We start from the raw sequence: 12,472 nt of genomic DNA on the forward strand, positions 1-12,472 counted from the left end.
CCCTGCAGGAAAACGCGATTCTGTCATGCTACACTTGTCAATCACTGTGTGCGTTTCTGTGTCTGTATATGCATGTTTGACAGAGAGAGAGTAATTAGAGAATGAGTTAATATCCTAAACACACACGACCCATGATGATAATTAAAGCTTTCAGTCAAACGCTACTGCCAAGTTTCAGGTGGATGGTAATTGGCTGTGAAATGAGTAACGATATAAATAATGTAATTATTTTTTAACTTGTCAAAGGACAAAAAATTAGCATTTTATGTCTTAAAGATTATTCTGTAGAATTTGAAGTATAAGTATAATTTGTACTTTAGGAAAACAGCATCTGGATACCTTGTTGCATAACTGCAGATTTAAAATCTGGACTTTGACTTGGTTTTGAAGATGGGGAAATCAACTTCAAAATGCATGCAATAAAGATGCATGAATAATGTATTGTTTACAGATGTTCTATAAAAGCAGTTAGATAAACCAACAAAAGAAAGTATGAGAATTGTATCCCAAAAACTTTTGAGTGTGAATTGCTCACAAGGATTGATACTTTCTGTACTTCCCTCTGCATTTTCCATCCTCTGCAAGTTGATTTACATATCGCTGGCACAAACTGAAACCACATTCTGTGTCTTGCAAATAATAGATGGGCTGTCTTCTGAGTGGTTGAACATTGCTAATGGTGTTCCTCAAGGTTCTGTTTTAGGTCCACTTTTATTCTCTATATATATATATCAACAGTTTAGGTGAAAATGTGGATGAAGCTACTTTACATTTTTATGCGGATGATACCGTGATGTACTGTGCAGGTCCCTCCATTCAGGAGGCTGTTGTTAAATTACAGGCTGTTTTTAACACTATTCAGACTCAGCTCTCTGAGCTTAAGCTTCTTTTAAATGTTGAGAAAACCAAGGTAATGCTCTTTTCTAAAGCTAAAAAGACTACAGACACTGCTTTGGATATTGTTACTATGCAAGGACAAGTACTCGAAGTGGTTACCTGTTATAAATACCTAGGTATCTAGCTTGATGATTGTCTTACTTTTAAACTTCAGGTCATTTATCTGCTTAAAAAGCTGAGGGTTAGACTAGGTTTCTTTTTCAGAAACAAGTCCTGTTTCTCTTTTGAAGCCAGGAAAAGGCTAGTCACTGTGACCTTTTTACCTGTGCTGGACTATGGTGATTTGATCTATATGAATGCACCTGCCCATTGCCTGGAAAAGTTAGATGCCGCCTATCACAGTGCCCTGAGATTTGTTACTAACTGTAAAGCACTTACTCATCACTGTACCCTGTATGCCAAGGCAGGTCTGCCTTCACTAACTGTACGGAGGCTCAGTCATTGGTACATGTTCATGTACAAAGCCATGTTGGGTAAACTACCTTTTTATATCTGCTCTCTGATCTCTCGACAAATTGAAAGTATGTATTGCCTGAGATCTCATGATGTGGTTTTATTAAGTGCTAGGACTGTCTTAGGGAAGAAAGCTTTTAGTTGTGCAGCTCCACTAAATTGGAACAGTCTGCAAACATGTTTAAAACTGAGCACTTTGGTTCCCCTGCATCATTTTAAAACTCGGCTGGGTGACATGCTGTTTGATACTCATGGTACCTGTCTCTGTAAATAGAGTTTGTAAACTGTACCCTGTACATTATGTTGTATGTCATCCTTATTGTTGTTCTGTTGTTTTTATGTTACATGTGTAACTAATGTGCTGCAGGTCACCCTTGAAAAAGAGATCTTTTGATCTCAAGGGGCTTTCACCTGGTTAAATAAAGGCTACAAACAAACAAACAATAGAATACATCTAAATCCCTTGTTTTTTGTTGTTATTTCATACATGTTACCCTCTGTGTTTTTATATTTTACTTTATCAATAATGAATTCTCAAATAAGTAGATAACTTTGTAAAATATATGACATTTAGAAAGGAAAATAAACAGAAGTATACAATGTTGTATTGAGTTATAAATCTGTCTTCTGCATATCAGTAAAACTCTTAAACTTTGAAGGAATTGAAAATGACAGAATATTACAAAAAGAAGGATCAAACAAAAAAAAAGGCAAAATAGTGAGCTCAAGAAGTGGGTACTAACATAAGGACATGCTTACCAGGGGTGATATCTATCCTGACACTCGTCAATTGTGTGACAAAGAGCTCTTGGCCACACACACACACACGCACACTCACACAAATGGAAACACACACCTGCCACCTCTTTGAGTTTTCTATTCTTGCGGGTGTACTTACATCCCAACAGATAGTAGAACAAGTGTAGAACGCGCGCGCGCGCACACACACACACACACACACACACACACACACACACACACACACACACACACACACACACACACACACACACACTGCTCACCTTGAAATGTATATGCCCAAAGCGAATCCAGAAGCATGGTGGAGCATGTGTTACAAGATGACAGACGTCTGGTAGAATGTCAAGTTTTAAAGGAGAGGAGAAAAGGGAGAGCAGTGAATAAAACCACACTGCTATTAAGGGAAGGAAGGATAAAAGAAGAGTGACAAAATGAATAGAATATGATTGCAGGCCAGTTTGGCAGTACTGCTAATGTGACACTCATGCCAATAAAGCAGAGAGTATTGAATCAGATTCGAAGGAGCGGGAGCGATAAGAATTGAGCTCAGTGGGAAAGAAGGACGGAACCAATTTGAAAAGGAAGAAAGATAAAGAATAAGAGAAAGGAGATCGACAACATCTGTGTATGGGAGGCAGTCGTATTCTATACGATGCCACACACACCAGTGTTGCTCTCTGCAATCTTTACATCCTGCTGGTTTCTTAAAAATCGTACCATGGATCATTGCGTGTGTTTGCATCTATTTGTGTGCCTCAACTCTTTGTTTTGCCCTTCACAATTAAAGCTGAATTACACTATAATTACACTGATGACAATTAGCTGTGAGATGGGGAATAACATTCATTTCTCATAGGTTGTATTACATTTCACATAGCAACACAGCAATGTAAAAAAGGAGACCCTTGGCATGTTCACCATTCTTTCTGCTGACAGTCCTTCTTTTAAGACCTTTAGCTACTGAGCATTCGTCAACCTGTTAACAATTAGGACTGTCTTTAAGAAAGTAGCTATTGTGTGATTTTTAAATATGGCCTTTGAGTTCAGACATTAATAGAAGGGTCTGTTAACAGGCTGTCGACTGATTCATCTTTACCCTAAACACAAAGCTAAAGAAGGTGGTAAGAATATCATAATATACTGACATCGATGTAACATTGAATCACCATTTTATGTCAGGATGAACATAGCTACAATATTGTAAACACCCCATACAAAATATTCAGGATTTGACTCTTAGCCATCATTAAATCAATGTATGCATCTTATTTCCATTTAGCCCAACATCCCAAACAACCCGCTTATCTGAATGTCATCATGTCGCATGTTGACATTCATTATCAGTATAAAAACATGGCTGCCCTTGTCGTGTGTTACAGAGATCGAACGGGGCGGCTGTGGGGATCCCGGGGTGCCGGCATTCGGTCGCCGTAACGGTGATCGCTTCCAACATGGAGACGTTTTGACCTTCATTTGCCAGGCAGCCTTTGAACTTGTGGGAGAGAAGAGCATAACATGCCAGCACAACAACCAGTGGTCTGGCAATAAACCCACTTGTATCTGTAAGTACACACAGTTTATACAGATATGTACATATTTTCCTCTTTTGTTCTAAGTTTAAATGATCCTTTATTCTTTCTTACTTTGTACCTATATCCATCTAGCCTTTTTGCTTTCATTCTTACCTCTCAACATAACTTGTTTCCGTCCTGCCGTTCTTCCTTCTCTCCTTGCTGTTTGTAGTCTCATGTTTCTTCAACTTCACGGCTCCATCGGGGACTGTGTTGTCCCCAAACTACCCAGAGGAGTATGGGAACAACTTGAACTGTGTGTGGCTGATCATCTCTGAACCTGGCAGCCGCATTCATCTCCTCTTCTCCGACTTTGACCTGGAGCCACAGTTTGACTGGTTGGTGATCAAAGATGAAGGTAATTGTATTTTAATACATCTCCATCTTTTTGAAACGTATGTGTCAAATTAACCCCTCAGGATATGGATACATTCTACATGGCTGAAATATGGATGTGCACTGAAATGGTAAAAACATTCAAATCATTCACTCTTTATCAACTTTTCATCTAAGTCTATAACTAGTTTTATTGTGCACTTTCCCACTGCACACAGAACACAGGGCATTTGTTCCAACCACTGTTCCCCATTGTAATACATGTTATTGATTCAAACTGAATCAAATGAAGCCCTGGTTTGAATGGCTGGTCATTAAAGATGAAGTCGTGTTTAATCGGCTGGCTGTAAACTTGTCCCTCTGCAGGCGTTTTGTTTTTGAAGCAGGGTTTTGAAAATTGCAGGGCAATTAGTGCTGTTGCAACGGGCAAACTGACATAAAGGTTGCTGCTTCAAAGTCTTCCAGTTTGTTCTGTTGAGGGATAGATCACTGCTGTCGCATGAAAAACACACTATCTCTTATTCTGTGTAGACATTTCAACCAAAACAAGTAAATACCTGACATGACATGAATAATGATTATGAAACCATAAGGATTTTGATTGCATTTGTTTTATACAGCATATCAGTAAGTAAGAAAACAGTTGATTTTGTGTATCTTGAACAGATGTAAGCATCTTGTAAAGGATCAGTCTAAACTAAAGTAGCCACATTTAAAACATAGTGTTTCAGAATCACACTAAATGTACTAATGAATGAATTTGGACCTGAAGGCCGCACCACAGTAGTTTCAGGGGGTCCGCGGGGTCTTACAAAGTATTAAAAGTTGATAAATCAATTTAGCGAAAATGAAAGCTATTAAAAAGTATTAAACGGCATTTTCCAAGGTATTAAGAAGGTCCACAGCAACGACAACATGAAACACCCTTTAATTGACTGAAACAACATGTCGGGGAACCCCCTCAAGGCGGCCCCATGCATAGCGCGCCGTAAAATGCTGCTTCTTATTTTAAGTATTGTTGCCTTGCTCCGCTCTGTGGGGGGGGGGGGGGGAGTCTGTCGATGGAGATCAAAGCTGTCCGGTCCCACATGCTAAGTGCTAGCCAGAAAGCCGCGGCCTTTAAGTCCTGACTCTCCCGATGGCCAATCCATGCCTCCCCTGACTGCACGTCGCTGACACACACCGCTCCAGACTCTCTGCACGGAGGAGCCGCAAAGGAGCAGCGGAGTCCGGGCGATGCTGCTCCTCCAAGGAACACATGTTCACTAAGCCAAACTATATCCGGTCACAGAGATCTGCTATTTTAAAGTAAAGTCAACACATATCGACCCTAAATATAGTCTATATTAAGAACGAGAAAAGTCTTAACATATATATCGTTTTTTGTAAACATATGACAAATGTGTGAGGGTGATGACGTCAGAGCATCGTCCTATGTGCCGGGCTTAGCCCCGGACAGCCCCGGCCCAATTTGTGAGGGAGCTCCTATATGAAGCTCACCAAAGTTTAATATATTTCATAGTTCAAAGTTTTGTCAATTGTTTTGTTTATTGGTCAAATACTGGTTTCTAATGGTTTCTGAGGAGTTCTACTGGAATGAAAGAGCACAGAGTACAGAAGCAACAAAGCAGCATACTGCATTAAAGCTGACCTTGACAGAGAGGTTGAAGTTCATTTGGAAAGGAGGCTTCAGTAGTCTGTCTGCACTCTGTTTAGTTATGCTCTCTTACAATCAATATAGTCAATGTGAGGTAAAGTGTGTCGCCAATGTAACCGGTTAGAACTCGAAGTGGCGATGAGATCTTAAAATGTGTGGAAAGGGTCTTAAAAAAGGTCTTAAAAGGTATTACATTTGACTTCAGGATTCCTGCATATACCCTGAGTTTAGCTGCTGACAGATGAGAATATTGGTTTACAAATAATGAAACTCGGCATTGACATGGAAAGTACATTTGTAGTTATTTATTATAAAGTTGATTTGAGAATATATTTGAAAAAGGCAGTGACAGCCATTTAAATAACCAGATCACTTTTTGGGGGGTTGCTAATTCATAAAATAATATGTATTGACTATTCATAAATGTTTTGAGATCTCCTTTTGTACATTATTATCCTTATTATTAACAACTGTGCTGGTATAAAACCAATGTGGTGACCAACAGTCTGCTGCTATGCCTTTAATACATGCATACATACAAAGGATGCTTTAGTGCAAGGGGAAACATCATTTGCATTCTAATGCCATAAGTTAAAAGTGTCCCTGGGCCTGCATGGGAGAGACCCAAGGGCTGTTCCATTCACCAAGGAGTTGATATGACCTTGAAGCATATGACTTCTTATTTAATCCCTGGATAATAGATAATTGAAATAAAAACAAATGGCGAGCACAAGTGAACAGGGCAAAGTAATAATCAAGCCATTAATCTTCTGAGCTGCAGAACAGTAACATTAAACCCTGCCTAGAATCTTAAAGCATGCTTTTAAACACTTTATAAAGGGTCGCCATCTAATATAATAGAAGATGGTGATAGACTTTTACAAAAGGCTTTTCTGTGAATCTCCTCTCTTAGATAAGATAATGTAGGACCTTGTCACTCTTTCAGCTATTGTCTCATTGCTTCTCTTCCCACTTCTGGTCTCTTGCCTATCAATGCAACAGTTGATGGAGTGAAAGCTTTTGAGTTGCTGAAGAACAAAGAGACTGGCACTGTGCAACTCATTCAGCTGTGTAGCCGAATAGACTCTAAAGTGAAAGGAATCCAAAAGTCAAGGAGGAAGAAATGTAAGCTTTCTGTTGGCCTGTGCAAAAATGGTCTGGGTCGCTTACTCACACCGCATTTCATCTCACTTTGTAGGTGGATTTATAACATTATTTTGACTGGAGGATATGTACTTAACAATGTAATCTAAAACACACTGTGATGGATTGTGCAGATTGTTATGTTTAAATACTTTGATTGCTTTAAATGAAAAGATATGAAACAGTGTCTATACTCTATACCATGCACTTCAGCCATTAAGTATACCAATATGCAAGGCGTATTTTAAGCTGTGTACATTATTCTGATATTGTACTTGCCCCTAAGATATTTAATACACAATCATACAGTAACATCTGTTTGTGAGGTTTCCTAAATAGACTCTCACAGGAATACACTCAATGACAGGAGGAGGTAAGTCTTACATTGGTATTGTAACTGCAAATGTATACACGCATTTGCTCTAAATGGGAATGGATTACCAACACTAGAGTTTAATATTGTTAAATGAATTTCAAACATAATTGCAGATGCCAGAGGGTTAATGTGAGCATCACTTAGACCACAGAGGTGCCTGGAATTGGAGCAATGGCATTCTCAAAGGAAATCAATGAAAAATACACAAGATACAAGACACCGCATCAAACCATTTGCCTTTCAGTAGAAGGTCCTTAGTGGAATAACAATGGCAATGTTGTGTGGCAAAGCCTATAATGAATAATCACCCGTGCTGCTTCTCCCAGCACCAATCTTCTAGACTCCTGGTGGGCCATCAGCAACAAGCATTGTGTTAGTTCTGTCCGGGAGCTGAAGTTGTGCATTCTGATAGCTCATCAGCATCAGATGACATTTAGAATCACCGATCACACTGGAAAAATATAATTCCAGTTTCTTTCAATCAAGACAATACGGTGGTCTTTAGAACTTCACAATATCCTTTACTTACTGATGATTATCATGGTGCTGCTGCTGGTGGTGGGTAATCTGTTTATTTGTACCTGCTACAAACTACTGCTGCTGGCTGCAGGCGATTAATTTCTCCATCAACCACCTCAGCCTCCTCCTGTTCAACTGTCTTATCACCATATTTGGAGCTAGCATTTATTTCCTTTTGCATTATGTCCATACCATATCTCACTGCTATGAGCCTGCTGGGTTGTTCTGTGTAGCTCTTTAGGGTTTTATTATGCTCCCCACTGAATCTGTCGCTGCTGGTTGGATCATTTGAGAGCACCCTCAAGAGCAGAGTGTATTCTGCCAAAACAAATCATGTAGCCATTTGTTGTAGTAAATGGTCCTATGCTGTGACACAAATGTCTCAGACTGAAATGAGGTGATGCATGGTTACAGCCGTGCAGGCCAGTGCGGGAGGTGTAATGGTTGCGGAGGCCATTCAATTGGTATACAGTGGGGCCTTTAATGGCTATAGAGCGGTGCCTTAATGCCACAGCATACCCTAACATAGCAGCCAGGTTCAGCCATTCATTGAAATCATGTACCCTAAAGGGGATGATGGGTACTTGGAACAGGATAATGCTCCCTGGCATGGTGATAGAGTTGTCCAGAAATGTGAGATTCAAGGCACATTCAGGCGAAATAACTTTAATGACCTACACACCACAATCCCCTGATGTCAGTCTCTCTGGTATTCACTCAAATGTAGCGGCATCTGTAGAAAAGAGCATCTACGTACCAACCTTTGAGTTTTTTTCAAGGCACTGATGCCTTTCTGGTTTTCTCTAACACCAGAACCCAACAGGTCTTTTGCTGAGTCACTGCAGAGACATGTGGGAGGTGTTAATGGTGCTAAAGGTGCTCCAATGCAGTACAAAACAGGGGGCTACATTTCTCAGATCACTTCCTATTTTGTCCATTAAGTTGGAAAGTTAGAGCTTTGTATAGACAGGATGTATCCTGTACATTAATTATACTTTGTATCATAATTTCAATGGTCTCAGCAAAATACTAAACCTGTAGAAAAGAAAGTAATCCTTGGCCTGATTGAAAAACACCAAAATGTCCGACACATAGTTTGTAACAACAAAGACAATGTAGCTCACTGCTGATGTTAAAACTCCGAAAAGGCTGATGAAGTAGTCAAAATGTTCTCCTCCAGGAAACAGCTGCAACGTTTTAATACAACAAATCAATCATTTGGCACAGTTTGCTGTTAATACTTGTTTACATTTCTTAAATTAGATTTTAAATTCAGGTTCTATGATGGATTTTTTTCTCCATTTGGTATTGACGGTATTACAGAACTGAATAAAGTGAATTGAATTGGTTCTTTTCACTCCATTAAATTATTTAAGCCGACTGACAGGCGGGTGATGGGCTAATAGTGCTAGCCATTGTGCTTTCAAAAACCCTTTTCTCTGGTGATTTTCTCTTCGCTGATTTCTAGAGAGGTGGCATACTTAATAAAGTAGACCATGTACGTTGGTTGCATTTGTCTTCAAATGAATTCAAAACAACATTTTAGGATTTGCTAACTTTTTCAGGAGTCTGGGATTCTATGGTGTCATCTAGGGCTGCAACAAACGACTCATTTGATAATCGATTAATCTATCGATTAATGAAACGAGTAATCGATTATTCGGATCGTTAAGGTTTTAACTGTACTATTACTTATATCGATACTGCTTATCGATCCAGTCCTTTTAACGATAGTATTAACGGTTATTTTGACAAGAAATAAGGTAAACTAACTAAACAAATTGTGAACAAAACTAACATTGCTTTTTATTTTAATTAAATGCATAATATTTCACATCAAAAGAAACAACAATGTTTTAACAAATCGTATTAAATAATCTGATGATAGACTGTAAACAGAATAGCTGAAACTTTAACAAAATAAATAACTCAGTTTCCTATAATCATTAACCCATGTTTGTATAACTGAGTTAACTCCGTGTGTTGCTGCTAGCATACATAACATACCTGACGTGGAAACGTTACTCGTGGATGGAGCTACAGAGCTGCTAGAAAGACAGTCGAACCCGGTGCATTCCTCCGTCTGAATGTGGAGCACTTTTGATAAATGTTTAAACAAACTGCTCGTGTTACCGCCCTTACATACTAAACTGTTATTGCACTTTTGGTAACGAGCACTGTCCACATCGAGACGGCTAAAGTTTAACCACACCTCGGAGCGCGTTCTCTCCGCCATCTCCTCCGTGTGTGTGTTGCTGCATGTAGCAGCTGCGTGTGTGTGTGTAAACTGCCCCGCCCCCTCGCAAGCAGGCGGGGGAGAGATCTCTCGTCTGAATTGGGAAGATCGAAAATACATTATAGACGCATTTTGTAGTCATATTGCATATTAGAAACGGAGTTGGCGACACTAAGACTGCGATATAATGTTTATGTAGCAATAATACATATGACATATGTTTTAAATGTCTCCTGTACCGATAAAAAAGAGCGATAACGTTGGAGCTTAACGGGGTGTAGAACACATGTGATGACGTCACCAACGAATCGACGACTGAATTAGTTGCCAACTAATTTGGTAATCGATTAAGTCGATTAGTTGTTGCACCCCTAGTGTCATCTCACAGTATTTTTCTTTTTCTTGCATAATAACACTTGCTACATCTCTTGAGTCTCATAGGGTGTTTTGTATTAGTCTTTCACAGAAGTCCTTCACTTTCCAAGTATGTCCTTGGCCTAATGTTATTGAGCTGGAATAAGATGGGCACCATTAAAACGTGTGTTTGAACTCTGTTCTATTTCAGGCCTGTCTGAGCCAACAACGTTCGGGACGTTCTCGGGGAAAGATGTTCCATCACAGATCGCCTCGAATGGACACATTATGAGACTGGAATTTCAATCAGATCATTCCAATACTGGAAAAGGCTTCAATATCAGCTACACCAGTATGTGCAACCTATCTTTGTATCTCTGTTTGTCACTGTATTTGCATGCAACCCAATCAAACTAAACACACATTGAAATGGTTCAAAAACTATTATGTGTGATGTGGCCTTCATTTGTGTACTATTTCTAGTGTGTATTGTTGGACTCTCTCTGTGTGTAGTGATCCAGACAAATGTCAGCATCACATCCCATTTGAGATGTTTTTAGAGCCACTACAATGGAGGTTTGATAGCGCAACATTCTTCAACAATCATAAAGGACAGCAGATGAGCAACAGATTTCTGAGGTCAGCTCCTCGGAAAAGGGGCAAAAACAAGTTTCTTGATGGATACAGCAGTTTGCCACATCATTTTGAATAATAATAGAAAAAGAGATATACACAGGAATGTTAGTTGTCTATAACCCAATGCAGCAGCAATATACAATATGTTCTGAATAAGGGGAGATGGTCTCTAAGCACTTCCCTTATCACTCCTGCAGTGTTACTGCTTGACTGATCATCTGTTTTTAAGTCTTACTCATGCTAGTTAAACCTGTCCCATTGTCAGCTTTGAACCTGACTACTGCAGCCTGTGTATTTATCTGCACTAAGCTGGAATACTTCTGCATGGTTTATTCTGATTCATTCTCTGTGATTAGCATGCGGTTTTGCACCATTTCACACGCTGCCTCCCAAATGACCTTGTCTCTGACTCTTCCTTGAGAGGTGACATTTGACAAATGAAAGAATACTTTTTTTTCGGGTCTTCGGCACAGCAGAGTATTAAAAAAAGATCCGACCTCTAACACTTTTTTGCACGCTAATCCTAGGCAAGGCAAGTTTATTTATATAGCACCTTTCAACACAAGGCAATTCAAGGTGCTTTACAAAAATTAAAGGTTAAATGCAATATTGGAAGCAGACATATTCCATCAGAATCATGTTTAACTCACTAATATGTCTAAGAGTAAATACAAATGATTATACTCGCTTGCTTTTTTATTATTTCTATGGTCAACTGGATTGTATATACAGTAAGGTACTTACCTGTACTCTTTACCAAAAAAGCTGAACTTTATTCATATAGTTTGTGATCATGAAACTTTCTAGGAATGTAATTTGAAATGATCATATGAATTGTACTTAGGGATTTAATAAAAATCAGGCATCTTTGTGCTGTATCTGTAATTTGGCCCATTAACATTTTAATGCATATATGAATATCAATTTGAGTTTCAGTGGCTACATCAGTCTCTATTTATATGAATGTTTGAAAGTCAAATATGAACTTTGACACACCAGATTGAGCAGTTATGTGCAAATATAATAATAAAAGTCAAGGGAAATTGATCCCATAGGGTAAATGGTTTCCACGTCTGATGATTTACTTCAATGTAATGACAGTTAAGGATATTTAAAGACATCATCGCCATAATTGGATTAGGGATTATTATGTTCAAAAAGTGTTTTCACTAATGGACTGTTAACAAAACCATATTCTCTATTACCTATTTTTAGACCAAATGTTTAATTCCAATCATTTACTATCTAAAATTGATTCGTTTTAAAAAAAAAAAAGCTACAACCCAGACACTCATCGTACACTCTCTTTTCCTTCTCGAGCTTACACATATCATTTCAATATTTGGTAAATTGTCATTGTGTTTGTTCATATATATACATTCCTCTCCTTGATTTGTTCCTGCCAATCTATTCCACCACTTCTCTCTATATCTGGTGTCAAAGTGCATGTTTTTTTTCTCTGGTATGCCCTTTATACCTAACACACATGTACATACAAATGGGCTTGAATGGGCTGTCGGTATGTCATACTCGTA

At 38.8% G+C, this 12,472-nt stretch overlaps 1 protein-coding gene across 1 annotated transcript in view; it reads left to right on the forward strand.

The window, feature by feature from the left end:
* LOC117551405 (CUB and sushi domain-containing protein 1-like) overlaps window positions 1–10,653 on the forward strand; it is a gene marked incomplete at its 3' end in the record, with an annotated part of 111,317 nt that extends 100,664 nt beyond the window's left edge. The window contains exons 12-14 of the mRNA XM_034224292.1: window positions 3,489–3,671; window positions 3,853–4,038; window positions 10,513–10,653. Coding sequence (XP_034080183.1) covers window positions 3,489–3,671; window positions 3,853–4,038; window positions 10,513–10,653 — 510 coding nt within the window. The remainder of the gene's footprint in view (window positions 1–3,488; window positions 3,672–3,852; window positions 4,039–10,512) is intronic.
* Between the last annotated feature and the right edge of the window lie 1,819 nt (window positions 10,654–12,472).

This window comes from Gymnodraco acuticeps, unplaced genomic scaffold (assembly GCF_902827175.1).
Source record: "Gymnodraco acuticeps unplaced genomic scaffold, fGymAcu1.1, whole genome shotgun sequence".
NCBI lineage: Eukaryota > Metazoa > Chordata > Actinopteri > Perciformes > Bathydraconidae > Gymnodraco > Gymnodraco acuticeps.